Raw genomic sequence first — 19,942 nt, 5'->3', positions numbered from 1 at the left:
GGCTGTGTGGGCCCAAGTTTGTGCCACTGTTGGGGAAGTTTGGTGGCAGGGAACATGCCCCAGATGCCCAAGCAGCAGGGCTTCAACCCCACCTCCCTGCCTAAGTGTGAAGATGGGGGATCACAATGCGGGAGCTCCCCGCCTCCCACTGCTCCAGTGAACAGCCGGCAGGGAGGGAAGTGACAGGCAGGGAGGGAGGGAAGAAGAGGAGTGGGAAGGTAGGGAGATGCAGGCCAGGTGTAGCCAAAGTGGCAGGGGAGGATGGGAGGGAGCAGGGGTGGGACCCAAAGCAGAGGGTTGGGGGAAGAGGGGAGCAGGGCCAGACCTGAAGTATGAGGGCTGGACCTGAAGTGGTGGAGGGGTGAAACAGGGCTGGGGCTGAAGTGGCAGAGGGGTGGAATCAAAGCGTTGGGGGTGGGGGAATGGGGTCAGACCTGAAGTGGTAGGTAGGTGCGGGGAGTGGAGTCAGACCCGAAGCACTGGGGGGAGAGTAGGGGGGGACCCGAAGCAGTGTGCCGGGAGTGGAATCAGACACAAAGCAGCAGGGAGGGGGAGGAATGGGGTTGGACCCAAAGCAATGGGGGGAAGGAGGAGCAGGGTAAGACCTAAAGCAGCGGGGGCAGGGGGAGCAAGGCCAGATGTGAAGTGGTGTGGGGCCAGATCTGAAGCAGTAGGGGGAGGGGAGGAGAGGGGAGCAGGGTCAGACCCCAAATGGCGGGGGCGGGGGGAAGAGCAGGGTCAGGCAAGGAGTGGCAGGGGTTGGGGGGGATGTGGAACAGGCTGAATTCCTCCCCCCCCATTACTCTTGACAGGCAATTTGCTAGTAGAAATAATAATTGTAAATCCTGGATAACCTTTAGGAGACTATGCCCTGTGTATACATCCCCTGGTCATCCATGCCCTGGAAGCTTTTGGTGAGAAGATGAATTTCTTCCCCCCAACTTTTTTTTTTCTTTCCACAGGCTGATGAAAACGTCTGTCTTTCCCATGAGCTCTCAGAGGGTGAGAAAGCAGCCATTGGACTCAGAAGGGCAAAAGTGATGAAGTGTCTGGAAAGCCTTGGGATGCACTGTGACCAGGTATGTCTGTATATCTCTGTTCCCTATAACATTAAGGGGAACAATGGAGCTTGTTAGACATGTGTATGAAAAAAATCCTGGATGGCTGGGACAGTGGGGTAAATTCCTTTATGAGACTGGCCCATAAAGGTGTTCTCCCAGTGCCAGGAAAGCAAATTACAGTGACATAGGCAGGAACATCATGGGCTAAGTATATCTTTACTGTCCAAAGCACAAGCTCTTTCACCAGTAGTTAAAATAATAAGAACCTGAAGATCTTATACACCTGGAACAGCATTTAGACAGAATAAAGGAACTAAATCCTAACATGTGATCTAAAAAAAACCACCCTGTTCATCTGCAGTCTGACTCTGCAGGCACTGACACTCATGAGACACTGCCATGTTGAACTGTAAAATCTCCCTGAGCATTCAGACTTCCATTTCTTCACATGCCCAGAACTGACTTGGGCTCAGTGCCTAAGTATGATCCACAACAAGAGATTAGACATTCCTCTGAGTAAATCCCCTGAGGAATACAAAGTGATAGGTATATCAGAGAACATCAAACATACACTGACTTGATCAGGGACCCACATAGCATATAGTTGCAGCCACTTCATTTAAAAAATACCCCTCAAACAAAACAAAACAAAACAAATCATGAACACACACACCATAGTGTGTACTTCGGGACTTGTGCCTCCCTTATGAATGAGTGGGAAAGCTTTTTCCTCAAACCATGTACTCCAAGTAAATTCTGTAGTTAAGCCCAGAGATCGATTAAACACACACTTCTATTTGTGGGGTGGAGAAGGGAGTTTGTTTTTTTGTTTTTACTTATTTTTATTAGGGAAAAGGCTAAGGAAAGGGAGTGGAAGGGAAAAAAGCAGGGGGAAGGTATGACAAGTATCTGAATGCTAGAACAATGACATGAAAACTACTGGGATGATTTTTTTTAAATAAACTCTGAAAGGTACAAAGCCAGACACAGAACATGATTCCCTGTTGAAATTACAGTGCATGCTCTTTTGAATGTTTATGGCTGAGGGTCTGGGTCCAGCCCAGCTGTAACTAGTTATATATGCATATAGAATACTCCATGATATAAAAGTGTAATAATATAAGTTGTAGGAATCATCCTAGATAAAAAATGGCACCCTGTGTATGACCTTGCTGTGAATATAATGGAAGAAATAATACAAAGTTATGAATAACTGAGATTGTACAGAATTTCTAGCTCACTGAATTTATCTCCCTACTTTCAGGGTGACATACCAAATATTACCTTGCTGGCATCAGGTGGAGGTCTGTGGGCCATGATATCCTTACAGGGTACATTAGTGGAGATGAAGCAACAGAGTCTACTGGATGCCATCTTGTACCTGTATGGTGTGTTCCACCTGGTAGGTCCACATCAACTGTATTAAGAATAAGTGTGTGTGTCCCTTAGCAGAATCAATAGCCTTTGGGTATTATTCTTCTTAACACATGGTTTATAAGCTAGGTACTATTCATAGATCCAGTTCAAATCTTCCTTGCCAATATCTCCACCCATAAATACTAGAATAGAAATGATCATGGTTTCACATGGAAAATATTAAGAAATGAACTTACACTGACTAGATCAGGAGCACTCTTCCCCAGCTTAGGTGTGCAAAAGGAAAACTGAAATCTCCACCCCACACCGCCCTCTCTAATTCATCCATGTCTATTCCCTCATCAAAAGGTGCATGTCCTACCTGTACAAGGATAGGGAGTGGACAGAACACTTGCAGGACTTGGAAAAAAACCTGTGTCAGACATTTGTTGAATCCTCCTGGGACAAAAAGAAAGCAATAAGCACAGTTATGGAGGCATCAAAGGAAGAACACTACTCCCTGACTGATTTCTGGGCTTCCTTTATTATCTATAAAATATTGCATAAGGTGGGTGGTACATTCTATGACTAAGAGTTTAAAAACTGCCTTTGGGTTTCAAAACCCCAGTATGATTAAAGTTAATTTTAGGCCAGGGGAAAAATACCCCCTCCCTTCTGTTTCTATACAAATTATACTGATGTAAATGTAAAGGGTCCATTTTTAAGCTGCAGTCTATTTGTTCCGGGTCATCTAGGTGGCCATCTTTTTGGTCATCCACATGGCATTCTTAGTCATATATGTACCAGAAATGCCATTTATGAAAAGGTTGGAATTCTAATCCTGGCTATGTAGCCTTGTGCAGATGGATGACTACAGAAGTTCACAGACTGGGCATTTTCACTGGCAGCAACAGAATATGAGTGAGACTGCATTTTTCTCCCCAGTAGTTCTGTGGCTATAGGATACTCATCTGGGAAGTTGGTCACAGGACTGGGTCAGCTCACCCAGAATAAGTTTGCCCTCAAGTCTCTTTGCCTTTCCAGCACAGCGCTCTAAACATTATACCGTAAGTTAACCATTAACTGCTTTTCTGTGGAGCTCTTTTTGAAGATGAGCCAATAATATAGTCATTAGTTAAAATGAGTGGAGAAGAAAAGGAAGCTTCTGTCTCACTGAGAGCATAGCTCTAGTCTCAGACTCCTTCCAGAAAGGCAGCCACCTCATGGGGCCACACACCCACTAGCTCACTCACTTCTCAATGCTTCTTCCATAGACTCCCCTCTTGTGGCTGCCCAGGTGGGCAGCTTCTAAGTGAGCAGCAGAAAAGGCAATGACTTATAGTTGACCTGTGTCATGGTGGTTAGCATGCTGTGCTCAGAAGTCAGATAGACCAAGGTCAAAGCCCCCTGTGGGTTGTGTGAAGAGGGCTAGAATGCAGCCCCTCTGGCTTCTCAGGTGAGTGCATCAGCCATTGTGTAATTGGGGTGGGAGGAAGGATGGGTGGACACTACCGAATCCAGAACTCATAGATAATGGATGACTCCATTTCGAGGTACTTAAGGCTGTTGCATGTCCACAAGGGGTGTACCTAATGTCCCAGTTACTACTGCACATGTCCCATCTGTTAGGCCATGTACTCATGTGTGGTCATTCTTGCACACAGGGCTGTGGACTCAGGAATAGAGATCCAAAAATAAGTGCCATTTGGCACTTAGAGAACCTAAAAGCCATGTAGATAACAAACTGTACATTTAGACAATCTGGAAGGGAATAGAATAACAACTCTCTCTCTCTCTCTCTCTCTATATATATATAATTCTATATCTACAACTTCCTATATATCTCTATATATTATTCTATATAGAATTTTATCTATCTAGATATATAAATATCAATATTGATAGTGCTCTCTCTCTCTCTCTCTATATATATATATATATTTTATATAGACTTCTGAACACTTTCATTTATCTATATATTTATTTATATATATATAGAGAGAGAGAGAGCACTATCAATATTGATATCTATATATCTAGATAGATAAAATTCTATATAGAATAATATATAGCGATATATAGGAAGTTATAGATACAGAATATATCTCAGATATATATATATATATATATATAGAGAGAGAGAGAGAGAGAGAGAGAGAGAGATCTTTCTCTCTCTATATATATATCTATCCATCCTACTCTACATCTATAAATAAATATACAGATAAATGAAAGTGTTCAGAAGTCTATATAAAATAGATATTAAATGATTGCACCCAAGGTAACAGAAAGTAGTAAAATCCAAAAATAAGTGAGGCACTAAGTCAAATACATTCCTGGTTTTAATCCCTGTCTTCAAAGTGCCATATACAGACCTCATGTAAAGAGGTGCATGTTGTTTAGCTTCTGCATTGGTGCTATCGACTCCATTAAATGTAGGGCTGAAGACCAAGGGCCAAATCCTATTGCACCTGTTACACATCTAAGTTGACTTAGGCACTTAATGATGATCCTATTCTACACTGCTAGTGTTCCTGGAAAACAAAACAAACAAAAACAGTTAAGGCAAAATGTGGGTTTTCCTCCCTCTTGCTGGTTTTGTTTATTTATTTATTTATATTGTTTTTTGTGAATGACTCTTAAGGACAATATATCAGTTTATTACAAAAATGCATTAATAGAGTTTCAGGGACTTGAGCAGAATAGACTCGAATCACACCAAATCCACCTAGATGCCACCATGTAGGTGAAATAGAATGTTGCTTTAAGTGTCTAAAAAGATACAGCATAAGCAGAGGACTGAGATGTAGAGGACTTTAATACAAAGCTACCAATTAGAAACTTACCGAAAGTTATTATCAAATATTTTCAATGGAAAATGTTTTTTTTTTCTGAATGTGGAAAACACCCACTTTTGTCAACATGTGTTGATGTTTGTTTAAAAAGGAAAAAGAAAGACACGTCTTTAAAATCTGAAAATAAACATTTTGTTCATATTCAGCAACTGACGTGTTTTAAAAATTTCATAGCCAATTAATTTAATTCTCTATTGTTCAAAAATAATCACAAAATTAAAAACAAACTCAATTAATATATTTTCAGTTTTGCAATGAAATTATGAATGATTTTAAGGAAAATTCGATTTAGATGATTTTTTTTTTTCTCTTTTCTTTTACTTTGGAGAAAAACAGCTTATTTTCCAACCAGGTCAACTGAAATCTATATTACTGAAACAAAGGCTTTATTTTCCTGTACAAATAAATCTGTTCTCTTACCAGTTTGATGAAAGTGGGTTATCTGAATAAGAGACGTCCTTAGAAAGTGGGAAAAACCCTTATCCTATCTATGCTGCTGCAGATAATGAAAGATTGAACAAAGGACAAGAAAGCATCCCAGGTAACATCTAGTTACAAGCAATGAAATCAGTGCATGCCTATACATCATCCACCCACAATCCCTCTGGGCATCAGAAGGGTCTGTCTCTTTCTGCTAGTACAGAGGCTTTTAGGTAGAGTTCCTGTTCATTATATCTCCTAAACCACTAGTAATTAGAATTAACTTTTAGTATTGTTCCTGCAGATGTAAGGCCTGAATCATGGACAGAAGTGCATCAATGATATTTTTAATTCTACCCCTTTCTGATTTAGGACTAGGAGTCCAGGTAGAATAGCCATTATGGAAGCAGGCATTGTATCTGGCATGGGAGAAAGAAACTGTCACTTAAGTGTGAAGCTCTGAATGTGAGGAGGGAGCAGTGAGGTTTGAGATCTGATATAGGCAGGGATAGAACTGTGATGAGCCTATCAGGGGAGAAAAAGTTTCAACTTCACACTGTGGTTCAAGGGCAGGGTTTGAAAATGGAGGTGGAGAGTTGCTTTATCAATGTGGTCATTTCTGGAGTAAATTTCCTATTCCCCTTAAAGCTGGACACCTCTTGCCAATCTCTTATGAAGGGGACATTATTTATTTTCTAGCAGTTTCTTTTTCAAGTACTTTCCACACCCCCCACAGAGACCTGGCTTGAATTTACCCCTCATGAAGTTGGCTATCCTGCTGTGGGAGCATTTATAAATACCAGTCTATTTGGAAGTGACTTTGAAAATGGGGAGTTAAAAGTAAAGAAAAAGGAGAAAACCATCTGCTACTTGGAAGGTGAGTGCCTAAAGTTCTGTAATGTGCTAGTTGTAACTATCTGTAGAAGCCATGCTGCTTTGCTACTACTCTCTCCCAGCCTTCTATGCCTCTGTTACTCACCTGCCATGACTTTGATGTTAGTAGATAATGGGAGAAAGAAGGAAGTCCTAGGACTGGCAGTAGCTCCACAAGCTGCCTGGCCATCAACAGCAGGCATGCCGCCTTATTCATGTCCTGCCCCTGCGTACCCATGCATGGGTTTCTGCCTTCATGGGGTTGTCCCTGTGGGTTTTCTGAGGTCTTGTCAGGGTTCAGCTATTAAAATCCAGGCTCCTTTTTCTCCCTGGCCACACTAACATTGGCCCATTATCAAGGACCTCAGCTTTTGGGCTTCAACTCACACCTTTTTATAATTCCAGCTCTAAGAGCTAGGGTCTTCTTTAGCTCCTATGTCAAAACAAACAGGAGCCCCCTGATCCCCAATATTCAGCCTCTTCCTCGCCTGTGGTCACAACCCATTCCTCTGGTTCACAAGTCCAAATTAAATCAAACAATAAACCAAAAAGGTACAAAAGGTGTGCCCTGAAAACAGAATACAAAGTCTTCCACTTAATCAAAGCAGCCTATACCTGTCTGGTGCTTCCTCTCCCATTCCCTTGGGTCACCATCACTGTCACCCACATACATACCCACACCCCTCTTTTCTCTCTCCCCTACCTGTCTTGATTTATCCTTGGCTGGGTTTAAATCCCCTTAACCCCACCTACTTCTGTTCACCTGATGAGGCCTGCTGCTTGTTACTGCTTTTATCAGTGCCAGGTTCACTCCACCTGCACTGCTGCCTTGGATTGTCTGACCTCTCTGGACTTACTAGTAACAGGAGAAGGGGTTTCTTGTTACACAGATAAAATTTTCTTGACTTTGAAAGCTTACTAATGCTTTTTATAATTTTTAGGATTCTTTGTGTGTATAAATTACATTAGAAACTTGAGTACCAGTTTCACTAAGAGACTAGTTAGATACATAAATGGTGAATCCTTAAGTAATAAAATATGTATAAAAATGACAATAAAATACTCTAGCTCTTCATTTCCCTCTGATGGCTGAATAACCTAAAGCTTTAAGAGTGCCCTACTGACCCCGGACTGACAATCTATGTTATGAAGTTTAGACATTTGACATGTATCCTTTCAACTCAGTCTCCACGTTCAGTTCAATGTAGTTACCTGATTAAGGGCAATGTTACTGATTTTCATTGACTCTTCTGTAAAATGGGTACTATAATTACATGTTCTAATTTCAGGCTTACGGGGAAGTGCACTTGGAAACATAGAGGAAATTAAAAAAGCATTACAAGGTATTCAAAATTTGTATTCTATTGGCACTGAAGGTATCTAATCCCTCAATTTCAACAAGTTCCTTAGAATAAAGGTCCCATAGAAATCATTCCATCCTCCGGTTCAATTTACATCAAAGTACCTGAACTGACAAGTGGAACATTTGCCTCCTATTCAAAATCCTTCTGCTTAGAGGATTTTCTCAGCATAGCTGGAGACCTAGATTTCAAGTCTACCTCCCACACTGGGCATGTCTACATATGATGCTTTAATTCACAGTAGCCTAAGTTAATGTGCATTAAGACTGCCTGTCTACATGTGCACACCCTTAATGCACATTTAAAATGGCCTAAATTTGCACCTATATTTGTTACTAGCAAATGCAGGTATCAAATTTAGGCACAATTAGTTAAAATGTATTCACAAACATGTAGATATGTTAAAGCACATTATCACTGTGTTTATGGACTGACTGGAGACTAACTTTAGTTCCCAGTCAGTCCACACAAACAATGTTAATGCATCTTAATGCCTGCATGTGTAGATGCCTTCCAAACCCACTTAAGATGCATTAAGCTAATACACATTAAATTTAGGCATGCTTAAATTCACATGTAGATATTCCCACTGAGGAGATTTGTGGACTTGCCTAACCACCAATGTACAAATAAGATATGGGCATGATGCATCCATTCCTGTACAAATTGGGTCAGTGGGAATCCAAAAATACAATAATTCTGGGACCAAAAGGAAAACAGGTCCTCAGGCCCTCACGTACTCGGTGTCTATGTATCCAGCAATTAGCTTGACTGGAGGATGATAGGCAGGAGAGACATGACCCACCTTGTAGATCAGGGTGCAGCTGTGGAGGACATTGTTCACAAAGAGAAGTTTGATCTGCTTGTGACCTGCAAGGGAAAGCATACAGAGAAGCATCTGTTAAATTCAAATTGATATGTGTGAAGGAGAAGATGAAGGGCTGAAGTCTGGCAGGCTGCAAGGAGAGGTTCATGAACTTGAGGCCTGGAAGAAGGAAGCCATGGCAATATAGGAGAAGAGGAGAAAGAACTGGTTTGGAGGAACATTTTAGCCATCTTGACGAAGGCATAGATTTCCAACACTGTGTAAGAGAAAATTGCCAAAGACATAGATGACTAGAAGGAGACTTACAATAGTTGTGCCCTGCAGGACAATGGACATGTTTTATGACTTTGTAAGCTGAATGGAGCTTCTTTAAACCCTGTGGCTTTCAATAAATATCTTAGGAACATAAGAATAGCCTCATTGGACCAGAGCCTGAGGTCCATTTATTCTAGTATCCTGTCTCGGGTAATGTCCAGGACAATATGCTTCTTAGACATGTGTAAGAATTCCATAATAGTACAGGGACCATATTTCCTTGGTCTTAGAATGGAGCACTGTTTTCCCTCTGCTCTCTGGCACACTCATCTGCCTCCCAGTTCTAGTTTCAGCTGAGCATGTTGTGGAGTAGAGGAGACAATGTGAGGCACAGGACAACAGGAGTGGAAGAGGAACAGGGGAGAGGATGAGAGGGGCTTTCAACATGTATCCTGGATGTTCCACTGAAAATGGGACAAATGTGCTCATTTGGCCAGACTGATGAATGCGCAGGACAGATATTTAAAAGGGACTGTTCCAGTGAAAATAGGATGTATGGTTATGCTACACTGTAGACGGATGAAACAATGTGCCTTAGCTCCCATCCTTTTCTGAGATGACTAGAGTTTGGCTTAATAACCGAAGAGAGAGGCTTAATATCCCCTCCCCAAAATGTTGTTATCATTAATTATATTGGCTATGACTAGTAAAGAAAATAACTATTGTTATCTCCCCATAGATAGTCTGACTGAATTCTTTAAAGAATTAGGGGAGAAAGAAAAAGATCATGTTTCACCAAATCCTGGTAAGTTGCTATATCATTACACAGTGTAGAATACAGCCTTTTTTGTCATGCTTTATTTTTAATCTAGTGTCCTCATAGGCAGTGGAATTCCAGGGCTAAGGGGGCTTAGCCCACCACAAATATAGGCATCCCAGGCACGGGCTCCAGGCAGCTGCAGTGTGGGAGAGAAGAGGATGGAAGGGTGTGCATAAACAGAGACAAGCAGCCAGAATCCACAGGTCTAACTTGGTCAGATACCAAATTACTGCACCTGGCAGCACTTTGGGGAAGAGGTGAGCAGCCAACAGTGTTGAAGGAAAATTTTATGGACTATTTAGAAAAGCTTGATATGTACAAGTTTTTGGGGCCAGATACAATGCACCTGGGGGTGCTGAGAGGGTTGGCAGATGTGATCATTGAGCTCCTGGCCATTATCTTTGAAAACTCATGGTGGTCAGGAGGGGTCCCAGATGATTGCAAAAGGGCAAATATAATACCCACCTTTAAGAAAGGGCAAAAGGAGGATCTGGGGAGCTATAGACTAGTCAGCTTCACCTCAGTCCCTGGCAAAAATAATGGAGCTGTTCCTCAAGGAATCATAGATTTCATAGACATTAGGGCTGGAAGGGACCTCGGGAGATCATCGAGTCCAGCCCCCTGCCCAAAGGGCAGGAAGTCAGCTGGGGTCATAGGATCCCAGCAAGATAAGCATCCAATTTACTCTTGAAGGTGTTCAATGTAGGCGCTTGAACCACCTCCGATGGCAGACTGTTCCAGACCTTGGGGGCTCGGACAGTAAAGAAATTCTTCTTTATGTCCAGCCTGAAATGGTCTTGCAGGAGTTTGTCACCGTTCAACCTCGTCATCCCATGGGGCACTCTGGTGAACAGACGTTCCCCCAGATCCTGGTGGTCACCCCTGATAAACTTATCAGGCCATCAGATCACGCCTGAGCCTGCACTTTTCCAGGCTAAAGAGCTAAAGAGTCCCATGGCCCATCTCTTTTCCTGACCTCTGATCATGCGCGTGGCTCTCCTCTGGACTCTCTCAAGCTTCTCCACATCCTTTTTGAATTGTGGAGCCCAAAACTGGACACAGTACTCCAGCTGCGGCCTCACTAAGGCCGAGTACAAGGGGAGAATGACGTCCCGGGATTTGCTTGAGAAGCATCTATGGATGCACGCCAGCATTTTGGTCGCTTTACTAGCCGCAGCATCGCATTGGAGGCTCATGTTCATCTTGTGGTCAATGATGGCCCCCAAGTCTTTTTCTTCTGTAGTGCTAACCAACATAGGACTGCCGAGCCTATAAGGGTGCTGCAGGTTTTTCCTCCCAAGGTGGAGAACCTTGCATTTTTCGGTGTTGAACAGCATCAGGTTCTCATCTGCCCATTTGCTGAGCTTGTCCAGGTCAGCCTGGATCACCTGCCTGTCTTCTGGCATGGATGCTTTGCCCCAAAGTTTGGTGTCATCGGCGAACTTGGCCAGTCCACTCCTGATTCCAATGTCCACATCGTTAATGAATATGTTGAACAGTATGTGTCCCAGGACAGAGCCTTGAGGGACCCCACTTGTCACAGGGCACCACGATGAGTGACTGCCATCAATCACAACCCTCTGGGTCCGACCACGAAGCCAATTTCCCAGACAGCGGATCGTGGTGGAGCCAAAGCCACAACTGGGCAGTTTGTGGGATACCAGATCAAAAGCTTTTTTGAAGTCAAGATATATGACATCAATCTGTTCTCCCTTGTCCAGGTGATAGGTCACCTGGTCATAAAAGGAAATGAGATTGGTCAAACAAGACCTACCCGCAACAAACCCATGCTGGCTGTCCCTTAGAATGTTATCCTGGGCCAGTCCCTCAAGGATGGCCTCCTTAATAAACTTTTCTAAGATCTTCCCCAGGATAGAAGTCAGGCTAATGGGCCTGTAGTTAGCCAGATCCACTCTCCTCCCTTTCTTGAAGATCGGCACCACATTGGCCTTCTTCCAGTCTTCGGGCACTACACCAGAGCGCCAGGAGTTTTCAAAGATCCGTGCCAGGGGCTGGGCTATGACGCTCGCCAGCTCCTTGAGTACCCTGGGGTGCAGGTTGTCAGGGCCAGCTGACTTGACGGTATCCAGCTTCTCAAGGTGTTCCTTCATGAGGTCAGCATTGATGGAGGGTAGGGGATCCCCCTCACCCAGATTTCCCTGTCCCATAGCAGGCATGGGCATCCCGTGTGACTGATGAAAGACTGACGCAAAGTACCTATTTAGTAGATTGGCTTTTCCCTGTGCGTCAGTTGTCAATTGCCCCATCTGGCTTAGGAGGGGTCCAACATTGCCCTTGCTTTTCCTCCGGCTCCCCACATATCTGAAAAAGGACTTTTTGTTGTCCTTGATGCCTGAAGCTAGTTGGAATTCAGTTGCAGCCTTGGCTTTCCTGGTTTGCTTCCTGCAGGACTGGACCAGCACGGAGTAATCCTCCTTGGAGGTGAATCCCATCCTCCATCCTTTGTAGGCTTTCCTTTTTAGCCACAGTAGGTCCGCTAGGTCTCTGGAGAGCCGGGGGGCTGCTGTACCTTCTTGCTGCCTTTCCTCCGTGTTGGAATAGATTTAGCTTGTGCACTGAGGATCGCTTCCTTGAGAAGCAACCACTCTTCTTGAACTCCCAACTCCCTGGGGTCATGGTCCCTGAGGGCCTGACTGACTAGCCTCTTGAGCTTGTCAAAGTTGGCTTTTCTGAAGTCAAGGCCTTCTGTGTTGCTGACTGACTTGCCAGCTTTACGGCGGATGGTGAAGGTGATCAGCTCGTGGTCGCTGTCACCCAACTTCCCCTCAATCACTAGGTTGCCGATTAGGTCGTCCCCCGTAGCCAGGAGCAGGTCAAGCAGCGCTTTGCCTCTCGTTGGCCCATAGACTTCTTGAGTCAGGTAGAGGTCATCCACGCACGAGAGAAAGCTTTGCGCCCGCTCAGATTTAGCTGAGTGATCTTCCCACGAGATGTCCGGGTAATTGAAGTCACCCATGACAACCAAGGTCCTGGAGCAAGCGGCCTCAGTCAGTTCCTGGGTGAACTCCTGGTCAAGCTTGGGACTTTGAGTGGGAGGTCTGTAGTAGACTCCCACCGTTGTGTCCCCTGTGCCGAATTCCCCACGAATTTTTACCCAGAGGGTCTCTAGCTGTCCATGCCGGTCGCCAACATCAGCTTGCAGGGACATGTAGCTTTCCTTCACATAGAGAGCTACACCCCCACCCCTTTTGTCAACATGATCCCTCCTGTACGGGGTATAGCCCTCTATACCCGTGGTCCAGTCATGGGTGGAGTCCCACCAGGTCTCCATTATCCCAATGACATCATATTTCTTTGCACTGAGCAGGAGGACGAGCTCGTCTTGCTTGTTGCCCAGGCTCCTGGCATTAGTGTACAGGCAGGCAAGTGTGCCCTTAGGGGCTCTTGCCTTGCCCACAGATTGTGCCAGGGCTGGGGCAGGGGTGGGCTCCCTTAAGTGCCCCTTTAAGTGCCTTGGTCCGCTGGCTTTGCAAGGGCCGTTCAGCAGGCCAGCAGGGGCAGTAGTCCCCCCATCCCCCAGCGGGCTTAGTTTAAAGCCCAGTGGAGCAGGTCAGCCAGCCTGGCTGAGAAGAGCCTCCTCCCCAGGGGAGAGAGGTGGAGGCCATCTCTTCCCAGCAGCTCACTGCCTTTCTCTCCAAAGAGCGGGCTGTGGTCATGGAAGCCAAAGCCTTCCTGATAACACCAGCGCCGCAGTCTTTGGTTCACCGCATGGATCCTCCTCTCCCTCCTCAGCCCATAGCCCGAGACTGGGAGGATCGACGAAAACACCACCTGAGCTCCCAGACCCCTAAGTCCCGCTCCCAACTCCCTGTAGCGCCTCATGACCTGGCTGGGGGTGCTCCGAGCCGTGTCATTGGTGCCCACATGAATCAGGAGCATGAGGTAGTGGTCTGTAGGCCGGAGGAGCTGCGGGATCCTCTCCACAATGTCTCGGATGCAGGCCCCCGGGAAGCAGCAGACTTCCCGGGCTAAGGGGTCGGGGCGGCAGATTGCCCCCTCAGTGCCCCGCAGGATGGAGTCTCCCACAACAAACACCTTACGCTTTGTCTTGGGGAGAGCGGGGCCAGTAGCTGCGGTTGAGCCTGGGTTGCCTGCAGGAGCTGGCAACTGCGTGGGGTCTGCTGGGGCTGCAAGAGGTGTGAACCTGTTGCTAAGCTCCGGCGGGGCAGGGGTCTTGGTGCGGCAGGCCTTGGGGCCCTTGACCACCTTGGTCCATGCCCCTGACTGGGCAGAGCGGGAAGTCCCAGAGTCCTCCTTAGTCGCAGAGGGAGACGGAGCTCTCCCCTGCGGCTCCCCGGGGAGAAGGGCCTGGCAGTAGGAGTCTATCTCCTGCTTGCAGTCCCTGATGGCACACAGACTCTGGACTATGGCCTGGAGCTCCTCCAGCTGGCGCGCCAGAGACCCCAGGAGGGAGCAGACCCCGCAAGGGGAGGTGGCCATGCTCCCGGGCCCCAGAGCCTGAAAAAGGGACAGGCAGTCCCCGCAGCCAAGAGCCAGGGGCTCCGTCTGCGTGGAGCCGGGAACCATGGGCTCCGTCTGGGTGGCCGTCTCTGAGGTGCCCAGTGGAGGGGCCGCAGAGCCCGAGGGGACCCTCGGGGTGCGGCGCGTGCCCATCCGTGTCATGCCTCTGGTAGGCTGGCTACGGCTGGGGCTGACTACTCTGGGGGGGTCGCAGGCAGGGTCCCGTGCCTTCCCACGCCCTCCCCTGCGCGAACTCCGTGCTAACTCAATCCATGTCTAAGCACTTAGAGAAGACAAAGGTGATTAGGAACAGTCAGCATGGATTCACCAAGGGCAACTCATGCCTGACCAACTTGATTGCCTTCTATGATGAGATGACTGGCTCTGTGGAGGAAGCGAGAACAGTGGATATAGTATACCTTGACTTCTGTGAGGCTTTTGATACTATCTTCTACAGCATTCTTGCAAACAAGTTAAGGAAGTACAGGTTGATTGAATGGACTATAAGGTGGATGGAAACCTGGTTGAACCATCAAGTTCAAAGGGTAGTAATTAATGGCTTGATATCTAGTTTTCAGCCTGTATCAAGTCGAGTGCCCCAGGTGTTGGTCCTAGGGCCAGTTTTGCTTAATATCTTCATCAACAACTTGGACAATGGAGTGGAGTGAACCCTCAGGAAGTTTGCAGATTACATGTTGTGGGGAATAGTAGATACACTAAAGGGTAGGGCTATGATCCAGAGATACCTCAGCAAGTTGGAGGATTGGCTGCTTACCTCTGTCTCAAAAGAAGTCCATGAGGCAATAAGGGCAAAGTCCTACACTTACAACAGAACAATCCCATGTTCTGGTACAGGCTGGGGACCAACTAGCTAAGCAGCAGCTCTCCAGAAAAGGACTTCAGGGTTATAGTGGACAACAAGCTGAACATGAGCTAACAGTGTGCCCCTGTTGAGATGTAGGCTAACAGGATGGCATCCAAATGCCAAGAGTGACAAGAAATAATGGTCACAAGCTGGCAGAGGGTAGATTCAGACTAGATATCAGGAGGCAGTACTTCACTGTCAGGGTGGCTAGGATCTGGAACCAATTTCCAAGAGAAGTGGTGCTGGCTCCTACCCTGGGGGTCTTTAAAAGGAGGATGGATGAACACCTTGCCAGGGTCATTTGACCCCAGTACTCTTTCCTGCCCATGGCAGGGGGTCAGACTTGATGATCTGCTTAGGTCTCTTCCGACCCTACTAACTATGAAACTATGATCTGTATTCTTCAATATCTTCATCAGTGACTTGGATGTGGTTGTGAAGTGTACACTGTCCAAGTTTATGGATGATATTAAACTGTGGGGTGAAGTGCACACTCCGGAGGGTAAGGAATAATCGCAGGCAGACCTGGACAGGTTAGAAAAGTGGGCAGTTCACAATAGCATGCAGTACAACAAGGACAAGTGCAGAGTGCTGCACCTAGGGTGCAAAAAGTTCCAGCACACCTACTGGCTGGGAAGTGGCCCTCTCAGCAGCACAGAAGTGGAAAGGGATCTTGGAGTCATAGTGAACTCCAAGATGAACATGAATCATGAGTGTGACGAAATCATCAGCAAAGCTAACCGCACTTTATCACACATCAGCAGATGCATGACAAATAGAACAAAGGAGGTGATACTTCCCCTGTATGCAGCATTGGTCAGACTGCAGTTGGAGTACTGCTTCCAGTTTTGGGTGCTGTACTTCAAGAAGGATGTTGATAGACAGGGTCCAGAGGAGGGCCTTTCATATGGTTAGAAGATTACAGGACAAGCCCTGTGAGGAGAAACTGAGGGACCTGGACCTCTTCAGCCTCCACAAGAGAAGGATGAGAGGTGATCTTGTGGCTGCCTACAAATTCATTAGGAGGATGCAGCAAGGGATTGGAGAGGCTCTGTTCACTAGGGCACCTCTTGAGGTAACAAGGAACAAGGGTCACAAACTGACAGAGAGAAGATGTAGGCTAGATATCAGGAAAAAATCTTCACAGTAAGGGTGGCCAAAACTTGTAATGGGCTTCCAAGGGAAGTGGTGCTCTCCCCTGCCTTGGAGGTCTTTAAGGGAAGGCTGGATAGACAACTGGCTGGGGTCATCTGACCCCAGCACTCTTTCTTCTCTTTCCCTAGCATCTATGTCTATGGCCGAATCACTGATTCTCTGAATCAGCATCACATCTTCAAATCAGGATTCAGCCAAATTGAATCAGGGCCAGTGATATGAATCAATTAATCAAATCACTGTCCCCAATTTGGGACGAATCCAATTCTGAATCGAATACAGCCCGTTTCTCACACCCCTAGTTGTTACACAAAGATGTTTACAATAAAATACTTCAGTATGAGAGTTTGTGGCTTCTACAGAGATTTCTCTACTTAGTCAGCTCCTTTAGAGGTACCCTATTTGAAAACTGTCATTTTTTTACATTAGGTTATGATTAGTAGAGTTTTGTACAAATACATCTAGTAAGAACGATTATGGCTGTGTCTGGGGGAAGGTGTGGGATACATTGCCTTTGCTTGTAGACCTAACCTAAGGGAAAATGTTGCCATTTCCTTCTTTTACAGACCATCAAGAAAACAGTTAAATATTGCCAGGCAAACAAGATCCCCTTTCCCAAAGTAGATGAAGAAAAACTGAAGGATATTGATAACCCATCTGACTGCTACATCTTCACAGGCGTTAATGTGCCTACTGTTATGCACTTCCCACTCTTCAACAATGTCAGCTGTCCTGGTAACTTACTTTATGCTTCTTAAAACATCTCCTCAACACTTTTAATTTAACCAGGCTATATCTTGAGCAGTACCGGTGGGAATGAACATAGGAACACAAGATGGATATGAACAATCAAAGCAGGTTTAATCCAGGTTATGCCCTATCTTAGGCACAGACCCATGCCCAGAGCTGACCTGAGCATGGTGTGGGGCCCAGGGCAAATCAACCCATGTGGGGCCCCTCCTCCCCTCTGATCCCATGTGCCCTGGACCCAAAGAAGCTGCCGCCGCAATCAGCAGTGCCAGCAGCAGGAGGAGGGGGTAGTGAGTGGCTGGACATGAACCAAGCGGTGGCAGCGCGGAGTTTCTGCGGCCGCTCCACCCAGCTCCGCGGGCCCCCAAAAAGGTAGGGCCTGGCGTGGTCACCTCAATTCACCCCTCCCCAGGGACAGCCCTGCCTGTGCCAGAACTAAAGAGGGAAGAGACTTACCATGAGAAAATTATAAAAAACCAAAATAGTCTAAGAGGAAGTGGGCAGTATCTTTGCCTAAAGCAGGATATTTGAGGACCTTTGAGACTCCTTCACAGTCACGTTACCACAGTTTTTGACATTTATGCACAGCTTGGATTCTATGTAGCAATATTTACCCTTTGTTCTCTCTCCAAGCATAGGCTGTGCATGGGCTGTGCAGGCACATGGCTGCCCAGACACCAGTATGCATCAAAAATCCATGTTTAGTTGGAGCTTGATACAACCTTTTTTGCCTAGTAGTTAAACATCTGCCCACAGAGCAGGAGGCCCAGGTTCTAGATGCCTGTCCCCAGTAGGGCTAGATATTATTCTACTGCTGTTTATCCAGTAGCAGGTTCAGAAAAGCCATTAAGGTTAGGGCCAGAACAGAGGGTCTGGTTATCCAGAATGGTATTTATTTCACTAAGCCCCCACCTTTGGCTCCATGCATCTTCTCTTTCTGATGGTCCAGTAGGCCAGCTTCATGAGGAAGACTGGAGAGTGCTTTTTTCTAATATCTGTCCCATGTTGGGGCAGGCAAAGTGGATTGCTGAGCTATAGGTTGACACTGTTTTCTACTCTGTGGACAAGTATTCTTATCTTTGGGTTAAAACATGAGAGGGCCCATTACCACCCCACTTTTTACTTCCAGCATGAATTTGTATATCAGAACACTCCTGTTCCAACACAAGTGGAAATACAAACCAGTTGTGTAAGTGCTAAAAGTTGCAGCTTGCAGATATGTACAAGCCACTTGGGCATTCAAATTTAGTCCTTCATATCATTTTTGTTTGTTTGATTTTTTAAAATTTGCTTTTGGGAAATTAGTCCAATATAATCATGACACTTTCTTTGTCCACCGAAATGACCAACACTTTCTTGAATGCTAAAAGAATATTTTTCTTTCTTTTGTACTTATCCACACATATTTTTTATTTATTTGTAGGTAAAATTGCTGAAATATTCTACCTTGACTTCATCCTACCCAAAGGAAGACATCCAAGAGCTCCTCAAAGTAGCAAAAATGAACGTGACTAACAATGCACAGAAGATTTTGAAGGAAATCAAGCAGGTTGTGGCTTCATCTACCAAGCCGTAACAAAAACACTTGTGTTTAATGTAGGGCAGCAAATCTTCCCACATCCATGAATAGCTCATTTGCTACTTTACTGTATGTTTAAGACTTAATGGCCTAAGGCCCCTCTTCCAGTTCTATGTGTCTGTGTTATGGAGTTTTAAAATTTAAATGTAACAAGTAAGGAAGAACTCAAATTCATAGATACATACAACATACAAACATAACTACTGATAAAGATAGAATCAATAATTGGAGCTGATAGATTTTGTATGATGAATACATATTCACACATTTCAATATGCATATACATACATAGCTAGATGGACAGATGTGTTGGCTTATAAATGCTTATATAGTAAAGCTGTCAAATGGAAATTTATGGCACAGAATCAAGATCTTATAGCTACCTTGAAGAGAACAAATGTGTTTCCAATATTACTCTTTCCAATATTGCGGGTTCTTCCAGTTTGTAAAGGGAAGGTTACTAGGAAAAGGAAAGTGTGTGTCCATCTGTAAGCAAGACATGTGGGGCTATTATCTTATCTTCCTTATACCACTAGCAAAAGTGGAGCAATTTTAGATTTCGATTTTCTCTCCCTCTCTCTCTCTCTCTTTTTTTTTTTTTTGGTAATGTATACTGCTTGTTAATATCCAGTGTGTTTTTTTCCTGAGGTATGTGTGATGCCTGCACTTCTCAATCCTGTTTTCTTTCGTGTAGTGAATATTCAATAAATAAGATATAATACTTCAGAATTTTCACCTAGTAATAGGATCATAGTAAAGTAGGTCTGGAAGGGACAACATGAGTTCATCTTGAAGATTGTTAATACAGTCTCTCAATACAGCCTGCTGCAGGGCTAGAAATAACCCAAGTATATTCCACTGGGTTCTGAATTGTCATGTTATGTGACAGTAGAACATTGATTATTCTACAGCGGTAAAATTCATACCAAGGTCATACAAGGGCAGCAAGTACCAACTTGGATAAATAATTTAATTTGTTCAAATGATGCATGTAATAATTTTAACTTTTTTGTCCTGAATTTACCAAGAAAAACTATAAAACTTTTCTAAAGGCAGTCAATATTACAACTTTGTCATCAAATAAATTCAGCATATATTGTGCAGATGACAAGCAAGCAACCTAAGTTTATTATTATTTTATTTGTGAATATTATTTTTCTAAAGTATTTAAATAGCTTAATTTCCTAAACCCCATGGAAAAGCAGTTTATGGTTAATCCTGAATCACTTGCGTGTGCTTTTGTCTAGGACTCAAGGACCTGTTCTATCTATTAGTCATCTAAGT

General features: G+C 44.9%; 1 protein-coding gene across 1 annotated transcript in view; it reads left to right on the top strand.

The window, feature by feature from the left end:
* The window catches only part of LOC149862764 (cytosolic phospholipase A2 gamma-like), a 127,968-nt gene extending 109,333 nt beyond the window's left edge, over positions 1 to 18,635 (top strand). Inside the window, exons 6-10 of the mRNA XM_090051205.1 lie at positions 6,429 to 6,569; positions 7,855 to 7,908; positions 9,747 to 9,812; positions 16,896 to 17,064; positions 18,503 to 18,635. Of these exons, the coding sequence (XP_089907331.1) occupies positions 6,429 to 6,569; positions 7,855 to 7,908; positions 9,747 to 9,812; positions 16,896 to 16,915 (281 nt within the window). The 3' untranslated portion in view covers positions 16,916 to 17,064; positions 18,503 to 18,635. The remainder of the gene's footprint in view (positions 1 to 6,428; positions 6,570 to 7,854; positions 7,909 to 9,746; positions 9,813 to 16,895; positions 17,065 to 18,502) is intronic.
* Positions 18,636 to 19,942: the final 1,307 nt, after the last annotated feature.

Source organism: Crocodylus siamensis, chromosome 6, assembly GCF_052110815.1.
Source record: "Crocodylus siamensis isolate JL-2025a chromosome 6, ASM5211081v1, whole genome shotgun sequence".
Taxonomy (NCBI): domain Eukaryota; kingdom Metazoa; phylum Chordata; order Crocodylia; family Crocodylidae; genus Crocodylus; species Crocodylus siamensis.
This window is presented reverse-complemented; position numbering and strand designations above follow the sequence as displayed.